The sequence below is a fragment of the Idiotropiscis lumnitzeri genome, chromosome 15, assembly GCF_059441095.1.
Source record: "Idiotropiscis lumnitzeri isolate Australia: NSW breed Sydney's pygmy pipehorse chromosome 15, RoL_Ilum_1.0, whole genome shotgun sequence".
Taxonomy (NCBI): Eukaryota; Metazoa; Chordata; class Actinopteri; order Syngnathiformes; family Syngnathidae; genus Idiotropiscis; species Idiotropiscis lumnitzeri.
In genome coordinates, this window is record NC_142405.1 from 12,679,560 (window position 1) to 12,707,470 (window position 27,911).

Consider the following 27,911-nt stretch of genomic DNA (forward strand, 5'->3'; position numbering starts at 1 on the left):
CTTGACATTTTTGATTTCTCCTGTGACTCAGAGATCTGACTCACCACTACTCCCATTGCTATTTCTTTGCGGTGTTTGTGCGTGTGTATGTGTGCATCTTTCCTTTATCCCTTCTTGACTAATAACTCGGAAAGGCACCAATGGACACATTTTCCCACCAACATCTTTGGAATGTAATAATGGGGACCTACAGTGTCTGCAGTATGACTGGACATATTTTCACCTGAGTGGGGATGCTTCTGTTACTTAATTAGCAGATAATATGACTGTACACTTACTGCGGGTGTACAAATGTGTATGTGGAAATGAACTGTAAATGAGTTTATCATGATCGTCACCATTGTTTATAGATGATTGTTGTTTGTCCAGTTTCTCATGCATTCGGTATATCTTTTAAATGGCTACCGTTAAAATGTTGAAGCAGAGGGAACAAAGAAAGAACCTCAATAATGTTACAATTTTGTCTTGGTGTTTATTAAAAAAAAATAAAAAATAAATGCAAAAAAAATGACTTCTTGCACTTAATGTTGGTTTGCTGTTCAGGAGTTTTGTTCCATCCTTGGTGATTGTTATGCAAGAGAGTCTTTGTGTTGGAGAAAAAAAAACTGTTTGTGGTTATTTAGTTTACTTCAAAACCTTGGTTGTTGAATTGTGGACCTTTTATACATGCACTGAGAAATGTATTATGAAAATGAAAACACCAAGAGTGCATATTTTGTCCCAATTAAAATAAAATGGTCGTACATCTAGTGGTCCATCAGTGGCACTGATGAAAAATTTTGGTTATGTTGCCCATCCTTGATATAAAACAATACATGTTCGTTATTTTGTTCGTTTTTAATGGTATCATGTGTACCAAAATATTTAATAATTACTAATAATACATTTTATTTAATTTTAATTAAATATTTTTCGACTAAAATGGTTTATGGTCTAAAGAAAATATATTTGAAAATATGGTTGTTTTGTTCAGTCAATTTAGTATGTATAGAACTAATACAAACTTGAAATACAGTAGTTAAGAATATAACATTTGTATGGCATTCAATTTGGCATATGACATTTTGCTGCTCTAAACTTGTCTAGTGGGTGGCAACCAATCAAGGATGTGCACTGCCTCTTGCAGGACATCAGCGGGGAATGTAAATACAGAAATTGTCAGTCACGGTTATTGTGCATTTTGCTAGTATTTCAATATATATGTATCCAAATCATAGCTAATAATGCATTATGTATAAAATGCAACACATCAGGAAAGGGAATTTTCTGAGCAGCGAAAAAAATATAAGGATTGTCTATGAGGTTTAGAGCTCATTTTGGATATGCTTTGCAAAATTATACCAGTAATACTTTAGACATTATAATATAATCTCATTGTAATTTCCCCAAATGAGTGCTTTTATTGCAATAATGATTTTTGTGCGTGTGATAAAATATAGAAGTCTGGAGGTTGATGAATTATTCCTGAATGACAGAGAAAGACAGCGAGATAGTGAGATAGCAGACTAAATGCCATTTAAGATTCTGTCATTTATTTTTCGACTTTTACACATTGCGGTGTCACCAGAAGGCAAGCACATTTGAAGGGTAATGGAATGCAAGGGGTGACCTTTGCCCTTCGCTTCAGTCAACCAATCAATAGCCCTGTGTTCTACAGATCACCACCAATCAGTGACGTCCCTTAAAAATCCCCACAAGGCACCTGTGGAGTATTCTAACTGGGGGAACGCATCTCCATGGCAACAACATCATTACCAGAATAGCTCTTTCCTTCTCTCTCTCTATTTCTGTCTCCTTTGCGCTCTCCTTACTTTTATTCCACCTCCACAGCGCTCTCTGTTCTTGATCTCCCTCTCCTCTACTGCAGTTCTTCCGCACTCCTCTTCATCCATCATTCCTCACACTAGCCTTCCATCTCATACTTTCCTTTTCTATCCCCCCTGTAATTTACTCAATCATCCAAATATATGAAAACATATATAGTAGAAATAGATTCAAAATTTCCTATTGTCTTCCCTTTCTTTACATAGAAGTAAAAGTCACAGGACTGAGCTGCATGTCTTGTTTGGTCATTAAATATTTGGACAGTTGCCGAGTTTTTATGAGTTAGCATGAATACAGAATCACAATTCGTTATTCCAGTAATTCCTCATTTTTCGTTAGTTTTAGCTACATATCACAGAATATCTTGTTAGGTCTATTTTTTTTTTATTCCTTGTTTTGTGTTGTTGCAAGACAGCAAAACTGCAAAAAAAAAAAGTACTGTTGTTGAAATGACATTCAAGATTTAGGCCACCAGTGTTTGTGCGCGCATAGAGCCTCTCGAGTTGAACCTTTTTGTGAACCACTTCAAGTGTTCAGAAGTCTTCACCTCACTAAAGCAGGAAATTATTTAGTTGGTTTTTAGAACATTTTAGGGGAGGGGGACACCCCTAACGCAAGCCTAGCGACGCCACTGCCAGCGAGTTGCCAAAGACTACTTTTTTTTTTAAACAATAAGTATGAGGTAGTCGGGAGAAGCAATTAAGACCAACTTCAACGTTGTCCTGCCTGTCTATCTCGATCCTGTCTGTCTGCCATTAATGTCAGTCGATGTCTATTGGTTTCTATTGGATCTATTTTTAGCCTCAGCAGACTGGTCACGTGGTAAGAGAGGACGTCAATAATGTTGTTGTTGGTGGTGGCGGCGGCGGAGAGGAGAAGGGACGGGGGAACGTTAGCTAGGCGGACTGTAAATATGGAGGTGGCGAGACCTTAGGAGGTGAGTCGCGGCCAGGTTGTGGAAATTTCACGTTCCGACCGCGGTTGCTTTGCTAGGAGACGTTGCGAGCCGCGATGGGAGCCGAAGCCGGGAGGGAGACACCTCCGCGCTAGTACACGTTCCAGGAGGACCCGCCGACATCCACGGTAACTGTGCACTGAGAGAAAGCCAGTTCGTGCGTGCGTGTGCGTGCGTGTTTTATGCGTGACTGCCCCACTAGCTCCCTTTTATTGCTTAATTGTCTGGCGAATTGTTACGTTTGTTGAGCCGTTATGCACACTTGGCTAACTTGCAAACACCCTGCTACGGCTAGCTAAAGGACACAAAACTGGTACCTGTCTGCGTTAGCCGTGTAAGTTTACGTTCGAGTGACAGCTTGCAGCTAACGAGCCTGCCTGGGCACAACTTGAAGTTATCAGCCTCAAGTAGGCAACCAACAGCGAGGTCTTCTCCAGTACACGCCTTAAGCTAACAGCTCCCACTCAACAACATCCTGCTCAATAACCTCACTAAACGACTTTGGACGCTTCAAACACGAATATTAGCTCGTTATTATCTTTAGTAAGCCATTTAACAACAGCATGCTTTGATGTTCTGACATAACGCAATATATTGTGTGGCACTTGGCAGTTGCCATAACTGGGTAGATAGTTTATTTTAATTTTCTTAATATTGATGCTACTTGTGTTGACATTGAAAAAATATCTATATTTTTGTATGCATTCTACCACATGACTTGGTTCTTTGCCTATTCAAATCTGTCAGTCATTCTGTAGAAAATTCACACAGATTTCAGATAATATAAATACATATTTTTTTAATCTTAGCTCCAGCCTTCCTGCACTTTAAACAGATTGGTTAAGAAAACGACCAATCTAGTTGGTTAAGCGTATATATATATATATATATATATATATATATATATATATATATATATATATATATTAGGGCTGTCAAAATTAAAGCATTAACTGAGGTGATTAATCCAAAATGTTTTAACTCAGTTTAATAGTTTGATTTACTTTAAAAAAAATTTGCATACTTTGCAAATATTGTGCCATATTAGCTGTCTTTAGCACGTTTCAGAACAAAACACCGCCTTCAAGTTACCACTGGGCCTTGCAAACCAACACTGCTGGAGTGTGGCGCTTGTGGGCAGTTTTGAGAAATGTTTAAAAAATAAATGTCTGTAAAGATGTCTCCATTTAGATTGTATTCAAGAATCCAAGAAAGCTATTAGAGCAGTCTTTGAATTAAATATACTTCATATTTGGTGATTTTGCATCATTATAAGATATTATTCAAGTAAATATCTGTTATAAGCTTCGCAAAAAATTGTAGTTGAAAAATGTGATTAATCACAATTAATCATGGAATTTTTTGTGATTAATTAGTTAAAAAAAATAATCACTTGACAGCACTAATATGTATGTATATATATATATATTATATTATATTATATTATATTATATATATTACATAATATATATTGTTTTCTAATTAATCAACCAATATCTTGGTTAAAATGACCAATTTGTATCAGTTGGCCCAATCAGTAATACAGATTGGTTGAAAACACTACAATTCTAGATTGGTTGTTTTAACCAAAGGGTTAATGGGACTTATAAATACCAACTAGATTGGTCAAATATTACCATAATTTTGGTGAAATTTAACAAATCCGTTTTTCAGGTGTGTTGTGTTTGCATCTTCTCAACGTGCTTCCTTCGGTTTTGGCCCTCGCGCTGCCTTTCTCAACTTTTTAGAATCAGGCATATTAGGGAAATTGAAGATGCGGAGGTAATAGATGTTGAATTGTCAGTAGGTGTGAATTGTTTTTTTGTATGTGAATTGTTTTCTGAACTATATAAAAGTGTGTGTGTGTGTCTCATCCACAATATGTTGGAGTATCTTCTCTGTGAGAAACAGTCCAACCCCGCAGCAACTCTTTTGACTTCCAGTCGGCTTGATGCCAGCCTGTGAATGTAATGCAATACAATACAACTTTATTTTTTTTAGCACATTTCACAACAGCTGGAGCTGAAGCAAAGCACTTTACATTTGGTGTGAAATATCAATTATACACACGTTTGTTTAATGGTGATCAAAATTACTTGTACTGCAAATTAATATTTTTTTAGATTACTGTTTTTTTTTTTTGTTTTTTTTTGGCTCTACCAATGGGAGTATGAAGGACCATCTTGCTGGATGCACAATCAGTAAATTTTAGTAATATATATATATATACACAATACTAATTACCCCCAAATATTTGTATTATTGCATTATGTAAGCATCCATCCATCAGTTCCTGTTTGGCTTATCCTCATGCTTTTTGCCTTTCTTCACCACACGCCCAACAATCTTCACTTTACGTAATCTCGCAACCACACCTTGTTTGGCGTTACATATTTTTGTCCACATCTAGATGCCGGCACGTGATCTATACGCTCATCAATACTGGCAACACATGTTTAGTATAGCAGAATAATGGAATGTGACTGAAGGATAGCGAGCAATTTAGCTTCACTACTGTCGGGGGGGGGCGGTGTCTTCCATGCGTCACTTCTGGATCGTAGCGTGGCTTTTTTGACTTGACTTTTAGAACATCAAGCATGACATCTTTGGCTTCAGTTTAGCTCCACTATATACTGTTCGAGCATCAGCCATCTATAATTCTCCGTTCTACTGTATGGATGGCCTTCTTAGGCGCACATCCTGCCCTCCTTTTTCCTCCATTCCTGTTTTTCATGTTGGCTTATGACTCATCCACCACGGTGCTGCCATCCAATGGTGGGGAAAAAATGCCTGCAACTTCCGAGAAGATGGCCCAGACTTTGTCCCACCCATCCCATTAAAAAAGATAAAAAAAACGTTTTGATGAATTTATTCGTCAAAGGCAAGGGAGACTATTTTGTTTGACGAATGTATTTCTCATAGGTAGTGAATGAGTTAACTCTACATGCAAAGGATTTGGATACATGTTAACGGTATGGGGTGTGACACAAAAACGATTTAAATTGGAATATCTGTTTTGATTTAGGTGACGCGAGTTTATCAGATCAAACCGAATGAAATCATCCCACTTTAAATATATCGAGATACATAACCAATCATCTTATTGGCGAGATATATCTTTGAAGTAAATGACATCTTTACCGACAAGTATTAAAAGAAATTCATATTGATTTGGACCTGCCCAGCAAAAACTGGCATGCGTTCCATTTCCGCTTTTGTCGTTGTCAATTAATGAATCAGTCAATCAATCACCGCAAAAAAAATCATGACATTCAACGCCATTACCGGCAACCTTTTGTGATGGGATCACAAAGAGGAATGAAACCTTCTAATGCTCATTGGGATCAAGTCTGCCGAGATTTGCACGAGTGGGAAAATGACATTTTTGAAAATGAGGCCATGCCGATTTATTGCAGGTTAACGCGACACACATTACCCACGTATTTACCGCTATAGCTCCTGTTGACATGTTGGCTGAGAGAATTATGAGGAGGAAGTTACTGTTACATTGATGAGTAGCCTCCATTTCCTTGAAACAGGCAGGGAAGGAAGTTTACTATAGTCACTTTGCATTCGTATTTCACAACCCGCCTGTTGAGTGAGAATGACAAACCTCATACTGTTTATTTTATTGTATTTGGCTCTGACGATCATTTTGGACAATTCTGTGCTTTTGACCTTGTTGTAAGGTTTTATAACCTTTGGGAACCTTGACTTTTTTTTCTTCTTTTTTTGGTTAATAATTCAAATGAGATTTGTAGGTGCTGATTGATGACACTTTCTTAATTTCTTGGCCTTTGTGTACTCGACAGTAAGGTTTCCACGATTAGTCTAGTAACGCCGACTATCAAAATCGTCGCTGAGTTTTTTATTTATTTTTTTTCTTGCTGCTTTGTTTCTCTCTCAAAAGTCTGTCGTCTCCAGGTTCCCTCACTGGATGTAATAATTGACACAAAAGAACAGTAATCAGAATCAGAATCAGAAATCCCTTTATTGTCATTGTACTCAAATGTGCAACGAGATTAGAGAGCTCCCCTCTCCAGTGCAATACAGCAATAATTCAGATAAATATATAAATTAGATAAATAAGAGAATAGTTAGTGCAATGGAAAATAATACTTAATAGGATATATAAAAACACGTCACGTTGCTGTTCTGCAAGGTAAGGGTGGTCGTGTGTGTGAGTTTAGAATCCAGGTCATCTGTGATGTAAACAGAACTATTGTTGGTAATGCCGTGTCATGGCTAACCGGAGTTAGCAACAAGGTCTGAAAGTTCGAGTGCAACTCACCAAAATTAATGAATTTGATGGGCGAATTTCCGGTGCTTCGCTCCGCGTCTCATTGCTCCAAACGCATCATTCGCGTCGTCCCACATTCAACTTCATGTTCCGGCGTAAAAGCTCGCAACGGATTTGGTGTGAACCTAGCATTCAATCGGGTGTGTTCGGAGCAGTAGAGTGGGAGTTACTCTCATTAATTCCCCAACGCAGCCAGCACTGCCGCAACATATTCCCAGTTGGTGATCCAAGTGCCTTGCGCCGTTTTTGGTGCACGCTGAACAACTGAACAATATATTTGAGCATCGCTATAAGTTTCCGAACGGTCGCAGTGAACTCGTTTGCGCCCGGAGATAATTTTCAAACACGCCCTGATTTAATTTTCAAACACGCCTCGAATGCTTAAGTATGTGAAAGACTCAACGTGCCCCTCCCTGCCCTCACAAACACACAATCCAAACACAGAAACAGGAATTGTATTGGAACAGAATGGCTACTTCCTTGTGAACATAAATAAATACTATTGAAAAATAAATAAATTGCTTGGGGGGGCTGAAGTGGGGGTGTCACAGATTTCTGACAGGGCTAAAACTAAGCTATGGCTCGGCCCTTTCTTATACAGCATACACACTTCATCCCAGTCCCTCGCGACCATGCACATGCGTTTATGAACTTGGACGTAGCATCACTCTAAGTAAAAGAACATGACACAGGCCTTCAACGGCATCAAGTAACAATAAAAAACATAACGTAGTTCGTCACGATATACACTTTTATGGTGCAAAAAAAAAAAAGGACTACTTTTGTTTCACAAGTATACCACATTTTGATTGTGGAGATCAAATTATGCATATTAGTGAATGAAAATAAACACTTTGTATAAAGGTTGAATAAAAATCAAATACCCCCCCAAAAAAATTACTATTGTTTATTTTAGTATTCTTTTGCTCAGTGATTTTTCCTTATTTCACTCATCAGATTTCACTACCTTCTAAATTAAAAAAAAAAACTTTGTGCACAAGTATTTCTTTTTGGTATTTGTACTTTTAATCTACTCATCACGATTACTGTTGGCGATTAGTTGACGAGGAAAATGATTGTCAAACCAACTAAGCTAAATTCAAAAGTAACACTTGTAAGTTAACCTGCGTTGCAGATTACTCATTAGAGTGCCATCTGGTAATAGGAGGCCTGGATGAGTAAGGATACTTTTATTCTTACCTAGATTACCTTTGCGAATATTTGACAGTCTCCTTTTTGCGATCTTTTGAAGTCGTCTTGATTAAGAATGTTAGAAATCGCGATGCGTGCGGCAACAACTCGCCTACATAGATGTCACGTGTCATCTAAGGCTGAGTTGTTTTCGGGGCTACTATATTCACACGAGGCCACGTGTCAAATTCGAGGCCCTTTTGGCCCCAATTGGCCCACGAAAGCCTAAAGGGCCCGATTGTCTTAAAATAATCCCGTGCATAATACGCCCCACTCTCCCCTCAACAACAAAAACAAAAAAAAAAACAATCTTGCTTAAAAAGTACTCCCAGATTTGCTGGCATCCATTACACTGGCAAGTAATTTGTATTTTTCTTTCAAGAACCGAAGATAATTTAATGGTTTCTGAGTAATTCTGGGCTGCTAAATTTGAAAATGACATCAGTTTCTTTGAATTGGTCCTAGTTTAAAAATGTTGATACTTTTGACATTTATTTGATTTATAATTCATTCCGGGATATCAAAGACTTATTTTGTTCTACTTTAATACACGTGATACAAGCTTGTTGCTAATATTGCCAAGTTTTTGGAATTTTTGCTTGATTTTCAGACATAATTGAAAAACTATGCACTTTCCCCATACCAATAATTGGAGTCTTTCAAACCATTTTTAAAATAATATTTTCCAAAATAATAAAGGACCGACTTTTTTTTGTTGTCTTGATCAGTAGTAACCAACCACTGGACTGTGGCTCAGTACCAGCCCTGAGCCACTTTGCATGATGCTAATTGTCTCGGTCGCTTTCCGCTAATATTAAACACACAAGCTGGCGGAAAAAAGGTTGGTGATCACTGGATAGATAGACATTTAATATTTTATTTTATTTTTTTAATATTTAGATAGATAATATTTTTTTTACTTACATTTCAACTGTGCTTAGCTCCTCTAGAAATATGAACAGGTCGCCATTGTGAATTATGGGAAAATATGTGAATTTTCCCCAACGGCTGGGGGTATTTTCAGTCGGTCTTGGCAATCACAGCATCACGATCAGCCCTCACACCTGTTCCTTGAACATGGTCAAATCTTCCTTGCCCCAAGAAATACTGTTTACGATGAGTAATACTGTTTGCAAACATGTTTGCAGCCTTTTGCGAACTCTGATGAAACCCAAAATTGGCTCAGTTGGCAGCCGTTCTCAGTGAGATATGGGCTTGAGACTCTAAATCAGGTGATGTGTCGCGTCAAACGGCTGCGGTAGTGCCAGATACGATATAGCGTTACAAGCTGTTCTGGTCTTGGTCATGACTCAAACTTCTTCGGGTTGTCTTTATCTTGGTGAATTCTGGTCTCTGCAAGTTTTGATCTGGTCTTGAGCACAACATTAGTTTTAAGATGTTGCATGTAAATGTTTGTAATAGTGATAGACCGATTATAGGCCGTGATGATTATCGGGGCCGATATTTGGCATTGTGCCTATTATCGGCATCTGCCTCCTTGTGCAGTGGGAAGCAGCCAATCAACACTATGCTGACTCCATTTAAAGTAAATTAAGTTTTGGATGTATTTTTTTTTTTTATCTTTGAAGATTTTGACACAATTTTACCCCTTTTCTCAACAGATGGATATCAGCTTCAAATATCGTTTATCGGCCACTAATAATCGCAATCGGTATCAGCCCTGAAAAAAGTACATCAGTTTATCACTAGTTTCTAATAGTGAGCATGATCGTGAGCATCCTTCTTATTAATAAACTGGTTCTCAGAACACTCTTTGCAGTTTAAATCCTCCATGTCACTCCCTCCCACAGGGGCTTCAATCCCTTCGCTGATCGTCTGGTTGGAAGGACTTTGAATGAGGGATTTGCAGCTGTATAATGTACTGTTTTTCCCCTTAAAGCCCACAAGTCAGATCTCAGAGGTCAAGGGTGCATTTGGCGCATTAGTTGCATAATATTTCCACAGGCTGCGCAATGCAACCCACTTTCACTTCGAGTGTCCACATTTGATATGAGGGTCATTCTCGTGGGTTTGACCAAGTTGAGAGAATATTTTGGCAAAGAACTTGTTTCAACGGTTGTTAAGATCGTTTCTCACCAAGCAGCAAAAGTTTGCAAGCGTGTGCACATGAAGCAAATGTGTTTTTTTTTGTTTTTTTTGTTTTTGTCAGGGTTCGTTCAGTGTTGCAAAGACATTCGCCAGACATTCGCAAACTGTTTTAATTGTCGCAGTCTTTCTTCATCCATCCATTATCTGTAACGCTTCTCCTCACTTGGGTCGCGGGGGGTGCTGGAGCTATCTTAAGGCAGTAGGCGGGGGACACCCTGAACTTGTCGCCATCAAATTTTGAACATGTTCAAAATTTCTTTGCGACAAGAGAAAGAATTTGCAACTCAACATGCAAAATAACATTCATATCAGTGTTGTTTTCGTCAACTATGACCATGACGAAAGTATTTCGTTAACCCTTTTTTTCATGACGATAACGAGACGGCGACGATGCTAAACGTGGCTTTTAGATGACGAAAACATGACGTGAATTTTCAGTGACAAGACCAGACAGGGCGAAATTGTTAGCGTGTGGTCTGTCAGACGTTCGAAATTCATGGCCTCATCAAATCAGAAAGTCTTTGCCATTGAGTGGAAACCTTGTATGCCTATTTTGAATTAAAATGGACTAAAACCTTATTGAATTTTCGTCTGCTAAATTTACGAAAACTAGACAAAAACATTTTGGCGAGTTTCCATTGACTAAAATTAGACTAAAACCTTTTTGACTTGTCATTGAAAACATTTACAAAAACTAGACAAAAACTTTTTTTTCTTGGAGTTTCATTCGACGAAAACTAGACTAAAACCTTTTTGAGTTTTTGGCGACTTATACTGGACTAAAACTATCACTAATAGGAATGACTAAATGTGACGAAAACTAAAAAAGCATTTTCGTCCAAAGGATTAAGACTAAATCTAAAATGCCTGCCAAAAACAAAACTGGTTTATATAACCTCAATATATCGAAAATTAATTGGAGTAGTTTCTCAGAGACACAACTGTTAAGGCTAGATCTTAAATATTCTCTACTTGTTAAAATTCAGCCCCGGGCCAGATTAGTACTGGGACTTGGCACCATCCCTAAATATTGTCAACATTAAACCTTTGTTAACTGTACATCAACATTTTAAGTGCATGAAAATGTATACGCAGACGCTGCTAATAATAAAAAGCTAAAAACAGTCAAACACTTAAAGCACTCTCTTAACGCCAATAACGACTGAATAGGGTTAAGATAATTAAAGGCCTCGTCCACACAGAAAATGTTAAAAAAGTTTCCCATAAACCCGGAAAACCAAACCACACACTCAGATTTAATCTTTTGATGCTGGCGGAAATGAGCTCTCATGTGGTGCGCTGACATCCCACGTGATGTGTTGACATCACGCATGACGATGGCGCTCGCTCGATGTTTGCCACCGAGGCGTTCAAGTGGGATTTTTCGTTTTCTTCGGGACGCGATAATTGTATGCTGAATATGCAGCTTTGCGCTTGAAAAAAAGGTGCGTTTGACAGAAAAGGCATCAGATGATCGGTAAATCCTTTGAGACGAGCTGCAGCTTTTCCTCCACAACTCGTCCTTTCTCTGTCCTCCTCACTCACGCTTGTTTGTTTAGGCAAGAAATGCTCAGGTGAACTGTTACCACGGCAGCCAGCTCTTTGGTTGCTAGGCAGCACTTCCTGCTCCTCTCCTGCATGGGAGGGGCCAGGTATTTTAGGAAATGCTGGTGTGAAGAGGAGGAGGAGGTGTGAGAGTGAGAGATTTCTATTTTTGTTGATTCTTTGGCAACATTGGGAACATGTTCTAGTGAAGTACAAAGACACGTGACTCGAGTGTTAACGCACCATATATTTAGTTTTCCTTTCTGTTTCTGCTTTTTGACCTCTGGTGCAGTTGGCCAGCAGGTTAGTCTGGTTACCTCCATTGGTTGAATTACTGCACTATGTGACAGACACACACACACACACACACCCGCACGCCCCCCCCCCCCCGGCCCCCCCACACATACACTCTCTCTCTCGGGGCATTTCATCTCATTACCTTGGCACTGACACGCCACGAAGAAGCTGGAAAAGCGCCACACAGTCAATTCAGCCAAATTCAGGACACTCCAGTAGATGTTTGTTTTTGACACAGGATGGATTGGAGGGCTGCACATTGTTCGTAACCTCACGATTTGATTCAATTTTGATGATTCAGATTCGGATTTAATGCAATATCAATTTGAAATCCTAAAGATACACAAAAGGGAGTAAATTTGGACAATTTTGAAATGCATAACTAAAATCATATGTGGGACGCAAAGACCAGTGGATACCCGGGGCCAGAATTTGATTATTTGCCAAAAATAATCGATTATGAAATGAATCTGTAATTATTGTTAATAATCAATTAGTCATTTATAATTATCGAAAGCCTCAGAACTCTCCAATTTCTGTAGTCCTTCACGAAAGCCGATTTATTGTCTTTGTGCTGAAGTAAAATAAAACAATTGCAAGTACCTGTTTTTTACTTTGGAAAACAATGACCAACATTTTTGCCCATTTTCTGGGACAGCCACCTAGGCCCCCACCTTTGCACATATCTTAGCCATAAAATATCTGAAAATAAAAATGTGCTCATACTTGATTTGTGCACATGGAGTACAAAAGTAAAAAAAAAAAACTGATGACAGCTTTGTATTGAAAAGTAAAATGTATGTACACTGTACGCCTGATTGGTGCATGCATACAAAGTCCATACAGTCGACTGATATTGTCTTGAGTTTCAATATTAGCCCTCCTGACAACCATTACAAATATTTTTTACTCTCATGTAACTTATTGAGGTAGCCAACTATTAGACATCAGTTTAATTTTTCACAACAACTACAACAGTAAAATAGCGTTTATTTATTCATTTATTTATTATATGTGAAGCGCTGAATTTAATGAGTGCACATATGAAGCATTTAGGCTCATTTCAGTCTGCATTGAGGGAGCCAATCACAGCTTAAGATGTTCTTCTAAATCACATTACAGCTAATTAGCCTGAGCCTTACTTCTGACATGCAGGCACCCACTTACGCACACACGTATGTTGTCATGCTTTTGAGACAATTACATGAAATGCTAATTTCTGCACGGGTTTTCTTTATCTCTGTTGCTTTGGGCCTTTTGCAAGTGTTCAAACTGCTGTAATCAATAAAGGGCCAGTAGGTGGCACCAGACGACTAAACAGTCCAATATACTGTAACTAGCTGTGGAATTGGTTCCAAAACAGATAATCCTATGGGTGGGGGCATTTTAGGTGAAAATGCCAGTTTGTATATATGTATATGTATATATATATATATATATATAAATATATAAATTATGTATGGATATAAAATATGTATGTATGTATGTATATAGGGAGAGATTTATTTTTTTATTATTATTTTTTTTTATTTATGTGTCTGGCGAACTCTTTAATTGTTGAGATGACCTTTTCAATATTCTCTAAAATTACACATTGTCTCACAAAAAAAAAAAAAAAAATTCATAATCTGGTGTGGCGAACAAAATACCGTGTGGAGTAAAAAAAAAAGAAACAAGCACGTGCAATTTCTTCCAAGAAACACATTTTAGGACTGCTGCAGTTGTTTCTTCTGATCCAAATAGTATCAACCCTGTTTTTAAGTCACATCGTAATGTTCTTTTTTTCCCAGAACAGTTGACACTGAGGAGGAGGTCTAATTCACCCGTTTATCACTCCATCCTTCATCAGCCCTGCAACACATGGCTGACACAGAGGATCCACTTTAACACACACGCGCACACACACTTGAAGGATCAGAAAGCCAAGGCCAGATTCAGCCTCCATGAATTCATCACACACCTCCGGTAAGTTTCCATGGTTGATTATATCAGCTGTGAGTAATTGTTTAACAATTTGTTTGTCCCCAGTCATGAGTTTAGTACTCTGTAAAATTCAGGGAACAAAATGCAATTTGTGGCTCTGGTCTGGATAATGGCTTATTAATTGTTGTTCCAGCTGCTGGTGGCAACACCTTTGTGAAAATGGACCTTTGCTTCATAGATTCAGTGATGTTAGTGAAAATCTTCAAACACCTAATTTTTCTCTGGTTACTTGGGTGTTATTTATTTCATTTTTTTTTGCTGATGCCATCATCTTTGAGAGGAAGGGGTGCAGAACAAACACTTAAAAATGTATGGGGTAGTAAAGGTGTCAATTGCTGATCATCAAAATAATCAACAACTGTTTTGATAATCGATTAATCGTTTAAAACCATTGATTAACTCATATTACTTATTAAAATAAGGCATTTGCAACTGCTTTTAAAACAATGATCCACATTTTCCCATCTTTTCTGACAAACAATGGACCAAACAAGTTATGGAATCATTATCGAGTCATTTATCTCAGGATAAATCCACACATGCTCTCATTGGTCGATCTCGCTACGGGAACCAATCACGCGCCTTCTATGAGTGCCCCGCCTTTTTTAAAATATACAATACAATACAACTTTATTTATATAGCGCATCCGTGACACATTAAAGCCGCTATGTGAGGTGAAGCACAAAGTGGCAAGGGATTATTACTGTCTATCAAACGAGTAACTTCTGACATTAATAAGTACACAAGAAGTAGCTCTCACTTGGTGATAAATAATAAATATCACTTCCTCTCAAGTGATGTTTGATTATTGTTTATTTGGCTGTTTTTAGATAATTCTTTTAATTGATGCCCCTTTCGGTAGAATAGTTGGATATATTCGATAGTGACAGTCCTGTAGCATAGACTATATTTTTGCTACCAAAATTGATGGCACAAAACTGCAGAGCACAGAAATCTGCATTCCATTTTTGCATGCGATCGTGAACGCTGTCTGAACTATGCAGATTGATTAAGCCACCAAGGCACCTTGGTCCCTCCTCGACTGAGCAATGTCAGTTGTCACACTCACTGTAATTTGGTTGTCATGGGTACAGATATAGCATATGCACGCATGCACACACGCACACACACGCACACACAAAGACACAAGTGTGACTCCAGTGGTTGATGCGCCTCAAATAGAAACGCAGAGATGAGTCATCCACTGAACTACTGCAGTACACACACACCTTCAGCAGATGTTTAGTATGTGAGTCCAGTGAGATGTCAGATATGTTGCGCTGACGTTGTCGCTTTTCTATCACCCCCAAAATTTTGTAAATAAATAATCAATTTTACATTTCTAAATGATATATATATATATATATAAATTTAAAAAAACAATTAATTGGTAAATATCAAAATTTTGTCTTTGCGTTCTGCCTGTGAGTCATAACGAGGCGTACGCAAGTCTGCCCATGGACGTACAGAGCTGTTTACACAGGAGGTGAGGATGATGAGGGTGAGGAGGAGGTGGAATGAAGGTGACGAATTAATGAAAATGTTTTAATGAGATTTTCTTTCCTGGAATGGAAAGGCAGCCTAATCTAAAACAGAAGAGTCATGACAATTCATCTTATGATGATTTTCATTCCATTATAATCCCTTAAACACTTGAAGTAGCTTCACTTTGGAATCAAGTGCTGAATGGAACAAACAAATACTATAAATAGCATCCAGTAGTTTCAATTAATAATATCCACACTGACAGCAAAGTGCGCAGTGCAGCTTTTGCTTGAAAAGCCAGCTTACACGATGATGCTTGGTGGCATCTCCCAGGTGCTCCACTCTAAAATACCGCTCTTGAACACAATCATATTTTTTGCACAGTTTATATTCATTATGTTTGTATCGGATGTGGGGAAAAACAACATTACTGCGTCTTGCGCCCATGACTTTTTTTGAGTTTTTATGCCCAGCTTTTTACATCTGCATGTGATGCACAGCTTTGAAAGTAGCATCGTTTGAACAGTGTTAAACTTTTAAAACGTAATATTCTATTTACCGTAGCTAAAAGTTTAAAAATAGTTACTCCATTAACTACATCAAACCAGTGACAAATTGATAAAATAATAATAATAATAATAATAATAATTAATAATAAAATTGATTTACGGTTTCTGGCTTTCACCAAAGCTGTTTTTTGTTTGAGGGGTTTAGTAGCCCTTCAGTCTACTCTTTACTAGACAAAACGTAGGCCAACCACATGGCTCCGATCTAGAGACTGAACCAAAAAATGTTTTATTGATCATCAGTTTGAAAGAAGTTTTATTTTGAAAATCCAATCCATCCTACTTTGCCTCTTTCTCTCTCAAACCGCTCGTCTGGGTCACGTTGTCACAGTCGTAAAAAAATTAGCCCAAGAGCTTGCAATAATTAGTAAGAAAAAAAATGAGGAGGCAGAAATAATAATATCAGCAACCCTACTTCAAATACGGTTATATGTAGTGATAGACTGATGTGCTTTTTTTTTTGGACCGATACCGATTATTGGTAGTCATGGAGGCCAATAACCGATATTTGAAGCTAATATTTAATTGTTGAAAAAAAGTGGTAAACTACTGTCAAACTCTTGAAAGAAAAACTCCAGAACTTGATTTAGTTTAAATGACTTGACACACGTGTTTATTAAACAACTTTAGTGATTTACAACATGTTAAAGCTTTTTTAGATTTTGGAAAATAGACAACTTCGTTTTAAAAGTCTAACAAAAAGTGCAAGAATCTCCCGGGCTCAAAACCAACAAAAAAAAACCAAACATCTCTTTAAAGTTTACTAGGGCAAATAGTTTTCTATTAGTTGTGAGTAGAAGTCTGACATTTATAAAAAATTCTGCAAAGTCTGTTGCTTTACTTTCCTCTGCTTGCGGGACCTCTCCCGTGGTGCGTGTGACTCGAGGTGAAAAAGCAAACAGGCACCTTAGTGCTGATTGGCTGATACCCACTGCTACAAGGAACCAATCAAATGTTGCCGTGGGTGGGCCAATCTGCTTCTGCAGGCAAGGCCACCAGCATAGCAGAGAGAGAGAGAGAGAGAGAGAAGTGTGCTGCAGTGAGCCAAAATAAACCAGCTTTTAATTTATCGGCCTTGAAAGTTTAAAAAAAGATAGATGGCGATAATCGGCAAAATGCCAAATATCAGCCCCGCTGATTTGCCCGACCGATACTCAGTCTATCACTAATTATTTCTCCAAAGGTGATTCTCACGCAGCACGCCATGTAGCGACAAGCTCACAAATGAAACAATGAAGGCTTTTCTGTAAATGACAGCAACCATAATAAAATTAAGGTGTAGATGGGCTATAGCTCATTTGTTTCATTTTAAATCCATTGGGTTGGTCGTTAGAGGCAAAACTCATATGCAATATTTATGCACCTGACTTTAGGCAACACACTCAGTGTCACTTTCTCACAAGTGGAGCACTCCCACTAGTTACAGCAACTACTCTACATTCAGCATAGAGGTGAGTTGTATTTTTCTGTCCATATTCTGTGAAATTGGTCCATGGTGCAGTAAATATTGGGTGCAGCAACTCTATAGGTTTTAAATCTCGAGATTGAGTTTGCCGGCCTTGGCCGTCATGACTTCGTGTGATATCTTGCTGCAAGATGAAGCCAGTCAGTTTTGTTGTATATTTATTTATATAAAGTGTAATTGTAAATTACGAGTGTAAAACTGAACTATTTCATTGTACTTTGGATACATATGGGAAACAAAACAGCTATTAGTCATATTGTTGTTTTCAAAAATTTTACTTCTAAAGAAAATGGTCGGACTCAAGTTGTGTCCGAGCCAGGTGAGATTTTCCATCAAGACCGGTCGAAACCAGCACATATCTGCTATTCTTCAACTAGTTAGTGTGAAAATAAGGAGAAGCTTTTGCAATAACAAATCATACTGTCACTATGTGTTTTACTACCAGGGTGACTGAGAGTTTTTAGTCGACGGGGCGTTATGAGACCCTTACCCGTGTACACTTAGTTCACAAAACGCTGCATTCTGCCATGTTTCCGAAATGCAACAAAGTTTTTCTTTAAATCTTCATTTTTAGATATATTTAAGGGTTAATTTTTTCTAAATTAATCAATAAGTTGGAATTTTTTTTTTTTTAGGTTTTTCCATTTCGTGCTTTGAATGATTTACAGATGCTATGGTTTTGGATGTCAAATGTATTTAAAAGAAAATTAAAATTAAAGATAGAATGTTCTTTAAATGTTCAATTTTGCTGTCCTTTCTAAATTTGAATTTTATGGCCTTGGTCTTTGTTGTGTGGCGCTTGTCTGGTATTGTCTGGTCTTTTTCCCGGCTTGTCTTGGGCTCATCTTCCTAAAGTCTTTGTCTTGTCTTGGTCTTGGTGAGGTCTTCAACAAACCGCTACAATATGCCATGTAGCAATAGGCATACTCTAATAATGAATTGATCAGTTAAATGATTGTTAAAATTTTGGGTGGAATTGATTATCTGTTCTGGTAATCTGGGATAGTCGCAGTTTGGAGCGCTTCTGCTCCACATTGAGAGGACACAGATGAGGTGACTCGAGTATCTGGTGTGATGCTTCTAGGACGCTTCACAGAGGAAGATCAAGTACTTGCTGGAGAGTCTATGTACATTACATTGCGTAGTCTTCCGAGTGTGCTGGAAACGTCTCGGAATCCCCTTGAACGAGATGGCTGCAGGGTCATGTGAGAGGGAAGTTTGGGCTCCTTTGCTTAAATTGCTGCCCTCACCACCTGACCCGAATAAGCAGAAAGAGGATCATTCCCTGAAGCAAAAAATGACAAGCGCTACAATCAGCAGAATCATCAATATTTGTTTGAACTACTTTGTGGACAATCAAAGAATAGCATGATCACAACTATGGCCAGAAGGTGGCGGCAATGCACCAAAAGCACCTGCCAAATGCCAATACAAATTAGAAGAACAAGAAATCATACATTACCGCAGGTGAACACTTTCTTGGACTAAACTCCACAACGTGATACACACATAGCTATGCATCATCTGTAGTGTTAATCCTGAAGGAATGAGGCCATTTTGTTTCAGCCAATATTTTCAATTAAGTCTACCGAGTGCGATTCCACAAAAGATGCATCGCTGAAAGGTCACAAATTATATTTGGTGAACGTGTGGAACAGAAAGTGCAACGCAGACAGCACCATTTCTACTTCGACTCTGGAGCAACTTATAGTCCAAAAAAAAAAAAGGAAAATAGTTTTTTATTACCCTATAATTGATCAACTTAGTCATTCATCGCACATATTGTGTAAATGTGAAGCGCCAAGCCTGCAATACAAGAGGCTGACGCTTTCTACAAGTGGTGAGTTGACGACGACCTCGATGACACGGAGGCCACCTTGCTCAATTGGACCATCACAGCGACCGATAGAAATGACACATGAATAGGTTGTCGCAGTCAGAGCCTCACTGTTCGATTGACAGAGGAATTGTGGGTAGTGCAGTCCACAAACATGACATTGGTGTGCATCACTATTCCATCCCATCAAGCGCCTCCCCGCCACCCCAACAGCTCGAGGCTTATCTCTCGCTCTTTCTCTCTCTGTCTCTCTCTCTCTCTCTCTCACTCTCACTCTCGCTTTCTCTCGCTCTCTCCCTCTGTTTGTCTATTTATATCTCTAACTCCTCCTCCTCTCAGGCAGGCTATTTTCATCTCCAGTCCCTCCATCACACCCCACTCCAACTCCCATGTTCGTGTCTCTTCTTGCGTCCTCATCGGATGAAAGCTGCAGGAAAGACTCAAATGAATGACGCTCTTCCCGTTTTGTCATTAAAGGACAAAATCTGTTGGTGACTTTGTTGATGCGTCTTAACGTCCTCTCCACGCAGTGATCTGCTTTCTGCCCCCCTCCCCTTCAGCCTCCTCGTTCATTCAACAGCTCACAGAGCGCCACACAGCGACTTCATATGCACATACGCACACCAATGACTGTCAGACAGTGAATATTAGCTGTATGACCAGCATTTATTTCTCGTGGGTGTATGAAGGTTGAAAATGCAGCAAACCTACCCCCCCCCTTTTTTTTTTTTTTTTTTTTTTTGGGATAGTATAGGATCCTTGGCTGCTCATTTTTCAGGAAGGATTGTATCACCGCCCGTCTTCTGCTGCCACCAATTTCCTTGTTTTTCTTTTTCTTTTCATGTCATTCGCTTCCTCGCCCGCCCTCTTTGCTTCCATTTCCCTCTCTCTATCGTTCTCTCAGCACTTGATTCTAATTTTGGAAGCATGGAACCTCGGGGAGTGCTCTCCCAGAGCTATTTATGTCCTCGCCTTTCCTTATCTTCCTCCTCTCCTCCTCTCCCTCTCATCAGACAGGAGGAGAACAGCGTGAGGATCCTTTGATGCAGGGGAATTCAGCGTCTCCTTGTATCTGTTTTGGTGCGGCGTTATTAGCTGCGGGAAGTAGCGAAGAGGCAGCCGCAGCTCTCGGCTAGTCCATCCCGATGCGAACCAACTGCTCACATGGAGTCGAGCCTTTCCATCATTTCGCTGCCCTTGGAAATTTGGGAACTTTTACAAAGTGCGTTTCAGTGATATCCTAATAGTCTATTTTATTCACTTTGTTCGGTCAAGACTTGGATTGGATGCACCGGAGGAAGCAAACTTTTTGATCTGAACAAGATCCTACAACATAACAGCCATTATTATATGTTAAGTAACTTGCTCCGCAGGGATCTGGACTCCAGATGATATAGAAAAAACAAGCAACAACTCAGCGTGGGCTATTCTAAGGAGTCTGCTACAATTGCTCTTTCGTAGGTGTACAACTTCCAATTTATCCTTTCATTCTGATGTCCAGCCGAGCCAAGGGAAGACTGTCTGGAGGCTGCATCATACAAGAGGATCTTTTTGGCAACTGTCAATAGATAAAGAATTCCAAAATTCAACAGCATTCTTTATGGATTTTTCAATGGAATTTCCAAATTCATTTTTGGAGTTGAGAGAATTATTTAGAAATGCAGTTTTTCAACTTAAAAGCTTGGAAGTGATTATTCATACCCTCCCGAAATGAGTAACCCACACTTCTTGAATACATGGCAGCATTCTTGAAAAGGAACTGACTCGTTTTTTTATTTTTTTCGTGAGAAAATAGAGCACTTCTCTTCTTTTGGCATGCTGTTGCATCCCACGGTGTCAGGATTGTGCACCATGTTGCAGACCATTTATGAGACGGAGTCCTGTTTTTCTTCTGCCAGCACAGACAGCACACAGCCTCTGGAGCTCCTGAGCAGCAGCGGGGGCTCCGCCACTGCCATGCCCACAGCCGGTGAGTCATCTCAGGGAAAGAAGATGGGGAGGGCGAGGGTTATGCTGGAGGTCTTTTGGTTCCTCCGCCTAAACGCGTATACAGTATTGACGTTTACAACATACAGATGTTACAGAATATTCTGTTTGGCTGTCCTTAATAATCGCTTTTAAGGTTCATGCTGACTCCTAGGATGCTCACGTTGTTTAGTGTTTGACCGGAGGGCTCATGCACCTCTTGCCGTCATTTGCACTCTTATGCTTTCATTTTACGCTTGCAAAGCTTTCTTTGACTTTAACATTAGTTTTTGAATGTTGTTGGCTTTGAACATGAAATTATTTTCAAACATGTAAGCCATTCTCCTTTCAAGATAGAAATGGCATTCCTGCTTGTAGAGGTATTGGGGTAGTATTTGTTGAGTGACAAGATAGGACATAAAAGTGGTGGTTAGGTGGGACTGGCTTTCGACAAAGGTGCCGTGAGGTGAGCGGGGTTAGAGTTAGGGTTTGTTGCCAACAGCCAAGTATAGTTGGAACAAGACAGCCGTACATTCCCTCTTATCCCTTTGCTCTATTAACACATTCATTTCTGGCACTGATGAGTTGTTTTTAAGGAAAGGGTGTTTTGTGAAATATATTAACATTGTACAGTATCTGGAGTACAGGGTCAACATCCAATTTGTATAAATTTTTTTCTTAGCAAATGAGTACAATGACAATAAAGGGATTTCTGATTCTGATTCTGATTCTGATAATCAGCTCTTTATTAATTGGAAGGGCAACATTATGTATATTAATATAAAAGTACAATTAAACATTCTTACTATTCTTGACGATATTAAAAAAATAGGTAAACTCCTGTATAAAACAAAACAAAACAAATGAAACTAATAAAAATGACCTGCCCCTTGATGACTTGATGTAGGTTTAGTGAACGTGAAAGTCTGGAGTGGTCATCTTCATGGGTTGAGGTTTTTACAATACCTTCCTATCCTACAGGTCCAATAAAAGACATATGTGTTCTAAAGTTGACATACCTGAGAGAATAATGTTAAAAAAAACAGCCTCATTTGAATGATTAAGAAACTTGCGAATCAAGCCGTTGCCTTCAAACGCTGCACCCACACCCACTCAACTGCCATTCAAATAGCTCAACTACAACCTGGAAAAATGGATGAACCTCATCCAGCGTCTTTCATATTCCTTCATATATTTAACTAACTTCATGGTTGATCCGCAAAAATATATTAGCTTAAACCTTCGGTGGAATATAGCCCAACAAATAATTGATGGGCTTTTAAACGCTGCAACAACAAGGCGCTCTAAGGCGACCACTCCTGTCTGAAACCCCAGTCCTCATACTGGCTGTCAAGACTGACTTTGGAATTATTTTATATATTTTTTCTGTCCACACTCCTCACTCTTCTGCCTTTCTCTTGCATGATATGCATGCACGCTAAGATGCATTCTTAAACGCCCACAACCCGTCAAGACTCTCCAACGGGAAGTTGTATTTTTCGATGTGGAGGTAAAGCTAGCGAACTAAATGCGCTTCACCATTGCACTGGGTAACCGTCGACGCGAACGAAGGTGCTCAAGTCCTTATATAGTGAGGGAAGTCTGCCTAATGCTGGGGTGTTAATGTGCTTTTGAGGCTGTACTAATTTAAGCAATGGGAAGGTGAAACATCTTATTGCACTTGAAGTGTGGAGGCAGTTACAGCAGACTGTAAGGGAATTCCAGAAAGGCAGATTTATTATCCTGCCACTGTGTGAAATGGAAAGTGTATAAGGTAAAGAGATTGTTGTTTCAAGGTTTTATTCAGATTGTCATCATTTTATTCTCGAATTTGAAAAATCAAAATCACTGTCGTTGCTTACATTCGCCTTCATCTACTCTCTGAGCACATCCGTTGTCGAGAGCTGGGATTCCACTTCTTCCTCCGATGCCGTTAAATTAAGCAGAGGCGTTGGTGGGCCACCGCCAGTCGCTTGTGCATACTTATTTTCATGGAGGTCTCTCAGTCTCACCATTTGAGCTTAAGTGCTGCGGCAATACACGTACACCTCCTCACGGCAGAGAGAACCTGGGTAATTTTGCCCCTTGTCGTGAGAGTTAGCCTTCAGTGCTCTCTGAACAAACAAAACTGCATGGTGCATTCCGACATTCTGCAACAGCACCTCCACCTCAGACATGGTTGAAAAGGGGAATCAGTTTAAGGCTAATTAATCCATGGACAAATGAAATGCAAATAGAAATCTCATAAAATTTTAGGCTGCAACAGTGTCTGCCATTACAAGGGCGCTCCTTATATATAATATAACAGTACATGCATTACATTATGAAATATATAACTAATTAATCACAAAAAATTTCACGATCACATTTTTCAACTACAATTTTTTGCGAAGCTTGTAACAGATATTTACTAGAATAATATCTTGGAATTGATACAAAAACACCCAATATGAAGTATATTTAATTCAAAGACTGTTCTAATAGCTTTCTTTGATTCTTGAATACGATCGAAATGGAGACATCTTCACAGCCGTTTTTCTTCTAAACATTTCTCACAAATGCCCACAACTGCCACACTCCAGCAGTATTGGTTGGCAAGGCCCAGTGGTAACTTGAACACAATGTTTTGTTCTGAGGCGTGCTGAAGATGTACAACTAAGATGGCGCAATATTTGCAAAGTATGCTAATTATTTTTGAAGTAAATCAAACTGAGTTAATTGTGTTAAAATATTTAAATTAGTTAAAGATTTTGGGATTAATCACCTGAGTTAATGCTTTAATTTTGACATCCCTAATACATATATATATATATATATATATATATATATATATATATATATATATATATATATATAGATAGCGTAATGATTATATTGTGCAATTGAACGGTATGCATAATTCTTTTGATTCTGTTACATAATATACTGCAATAACTGTTGTAGACAAAATGTCTAAAATATGGAAATTCAGACAATATTGAAATTGAAATTTCTATAGGTTCTAGCTTTTATCTTTTCCGCAGATTTCAGAATACTGACATTAAATCTAAAAATACCTTATATAGCCGACATGTAGTTGGCCAGTCAGGAAAAACTTTTTTTTTCATCTTTATGAAATAAATTCACTAAAAAGTAATTGATTAAGAACACTGGTCTTTTTTTTCAAGCATGTTGCACTAAGTGGGGAATTTGCTGGAGAAAATAGAAGCTTTGACTGTAAATAACATCTGCTGTTGACAATAGTCTTTATGGTAACAGCGACTTTAGGCAGAAGAAGCTTCAGATCACAAGAACATCTTTTTAATTCATCTTTAGAGAAGTATGTCTTTTGTTGTTTGTAATGAATTTGTTTATGGACAAATATGCTTCAAATATAGACCAACTGTTCATATTAGTCTTTGGGCCCTGTGGCTTTATCATGTTGTTTGATATAACCCAGCAGAGTGGTGGAAGTAAAACCTTTTATTAAAATATTGGGAGAAAAAATATTTAACTTCACTCCTGTGGCTTTTCACACACTGGAAATGTGCACAATATTTTACAATAGCGCTTTTAGTTTTGTAAATTAACTGCCTCGCCTAGCCAATCAGTGATGCCGATATCTGTCATGTTTGAAAGTTACCCTCTTTTTTACAGTTTTTGCCAATCTTGATGGGTTAAAGTTGCTGTCTTTTTCACCTTTTTTTTCTCATTTGATTATTTATATAGCAATTTGTATCAAGTTATAAACAGATATGATTTGAGAGTCTCACTAAATGCGTTGTTGTTGCATTGTATTGTTGTGTGTTGCTGTTGAGTGGTTTGTAATGAGCGTGCCAGTACTCCGAAGTACGTGCTTGTAAACGCACCACTTGTTCGCAAAGTGACATCACACCCACAGTGGCGATTTCGCTGGCTAAAACACCACATTTCAGTAAGCCTGCTTTGCTTGAAAAATGATCAGTAGGAACGGCAATTATGTCACACTGTCAGCATCAAAGTGTGCAGAATCATAAACCAGGAAGTCTAATAAGCTGCCTTTGAAAAGTCATTCAACAGCTCTCACTAGCGCGGCTGCTGCTGAATGCAACGGGCGCCGTAGAATAAGTTTTTGAACATTATTTCAGGACACCGTTGTATCGTTAAAGTCGAGAGCAAGTAGCAAGAGTTTGTGACGGCAGTGCCTCAGGGTCTGTAAAATGTGAGTGCTATATTTACCCCGCGATCTATATGATTGTGAGCGCTGGACAAGGTGTCCTTCTGCATGAGAAGTCGCCACAGACATGAAGCTTTGTGCCACGCAACATCAAGACAGCATCTCGCTCGATGACCTATAACATCCCTTAATACATCTGGCCCACCCATATGTCGCTATGGCAACAGGACACATGTGACTACGCTCTCTCACTCTAGGCTTCTAATTTGTCCAAAGCACACACGGCCATTATACTATTTTTACCTTTTCGTTCTTCCTCACTGTGTGTCTCTGCTGTTTTGCAGGGCTGACGTCATAGTACCGATTTTCCTTTAGCAGTGCGTTATGAACAAGACAGGGAAAGAAAGACGGAAAGGAATGATGAATATTGTTTTCCCAAAATACCATTGTGCAGCAGCAGTTCAGAGAAGTATATATGCAGAAACATGACAAATTATTATTTTTTTTTAAAAAAGCTCAGATTTCAAAACTTGTGACTTTTTAAGTCTGAAAATTCCCTGACAAAGCAACGGCTCCAAATGGTGACTGAAATTGTAATCTTTGGCCTTATATCCCGACTGGCGATGCTTGAAATGCTTGTAACAAAATTGTTAGGTAAGTGTTATTATATTCTTTACTTTATTCATTTTTTTTATAAGCCTGACATTTCCATTTGATTCCAACTGAAAGTTACATTAGCACCAAGCTTTACAACAGTGGAGATTCATTCCCACTTAAATACATTTTCTGGACAAGATGCATGTAAAGTCTTTCCTTAATTCCATTTAATCTGATGTCATATTGTGTATAACTGCAGCCGACCGTTAAGGAGCTAATATTATTGACTGAAAAGTTGATTTGACCCACCTCTTTGCCAGACTGTATGTTAGTGTGAGTTTGTGTGTGTGTTTACAAGACTATAAATGTCTTTAGTTTGACGTCAGAAGCTGGCTGCTGTGGAATGCTGCTCTCTTGCCAAGAGGGCTGTTGTACACACACTCACAGTCCGGTCTCACATATACACATACACATCGGGACAGTGTCTGTGTTGTAGTGGAAAGGGAGACACGTGCGTCACCGTGAAACACCAGAATATTTGTTTAGGTAATTGAGAAGTGAGTGGCTGCACACATTTTCGCAGACACACATCGTGTTTATCTACCAGCATTCGGTTTTAGACGCTTTGACTCTTGCCAACGTTTTTTTTTTTTGCAGTAGCAGAAGCACCACCCGCATTGACTGAGCCAACTGAATGGTCACACATCACCAAATATAAAACTGCCTTGATCCTTTGGATGTGTGTTTTTGCATGTGTGGGACTATTAGGAGATATATATTTTTAAAGAACTAATCTTGCACGAATATCTAACTTCGCTTTTTTTTTTTTTTCACAAGCTCCAACACTGCTATATCCTCAATCGTATAGGTCAAAAAGTCAGATTGGGACAAAAGTCAGTCAGGATTTGAATGACGTTCTCCTCTCTCTACTCAGGACAGAGCTAACAAGCTTAGACTTATTGTGGATGTTGGTGTTTGATGAGCTTACCTCCTACTTTTTATGGAGCCTAAAAGTTGATGGTTGAAAGTGGGCAAAAGTGAAGCTAAATAAACCAAACTTATTTGGGAATTACTGGTTTAGCAAAGTAAAGCCCAAGCCATGCGTAATGTCAGTTAAGAAGATCCAAAATCCTAGTTCCCTATGAGGAAGGTCAAATTTTATTTCCTGTCCGGCCAGCGGATGCCCTAACATCCCATCTTCGGCATCTTCAGGAAGTAGCCTAATCCATTAGCAGGGATCATCTGAGCTCAAGAAACAGGAGCCAACAGCATGTGGCAGATCAGGGTCAGTGTTGGCTCACTTCTCAAAAGTCCCATCTTACTTACACACACTAACACACATATCCAGAGATCAGTGTAGCTGACTGAAGCCGATAAGCTAATTGGGGATGTCTATTCTGAAGTTGCTGAGTCTTGTCTTGTCTAGTCTTAGTCAGTGTGATATCTGACAAAATACACCAGAATGGGTGTGTGTGTCTATCTATCTATCCATCTATGCATCCATCCATCCATCATGCAAATTTTAGGCTACCAAGTGCTATAAATGGTTGCCGTTCGGTAGACGTAAGTGGTGAACCTCATGGTATTTCATTCATAAATATAACACCAGCGCGTGACAATCCTTCTGAATCATTGTAAAAATCAATTCATGGAACG

General features: G+C 38.8%; 1 protein-coding gene across 15 annotated transcripts in view; it reads left to right on the top strand.

The window, feature by feature from the left end:
• Window positions 1-2,643: 2,643 nt before the first annotated feature.
• The window catches only part of hdac5 (histone deacetylase 5), a 53,334-nt gene continuing 28,066 nt past the window's right edge, over window positions 2,644-27,911 (top strand). For 5 of the 15 annotated variants that reach the window (XR_015846601.1, XR_015846602.1, XM_088316254.1 and 2 more), the window contains exon 1: window positions 20,524-21,527. Coding sequence is in view for 13 of the 15 variants with exons in the window: in XM_088316254.1 (XP_088172380.1) it covers window positions 21,374-21,527 (154 nt within the window). In the remaining 2 variants the exon portion in view is untranslated. Of the gene's footprint in view, window positions 2,908-12,058; window positions 12,077-14,011; window positions 14,187-20,522; window positions 21,528-27,911 lie in introns of those variants that run through there. The other 10 variants (XM_088316255.1, XM_088316262.1, XM_088316257.1 and 7 more) reach the window with 9 other exon arrangements.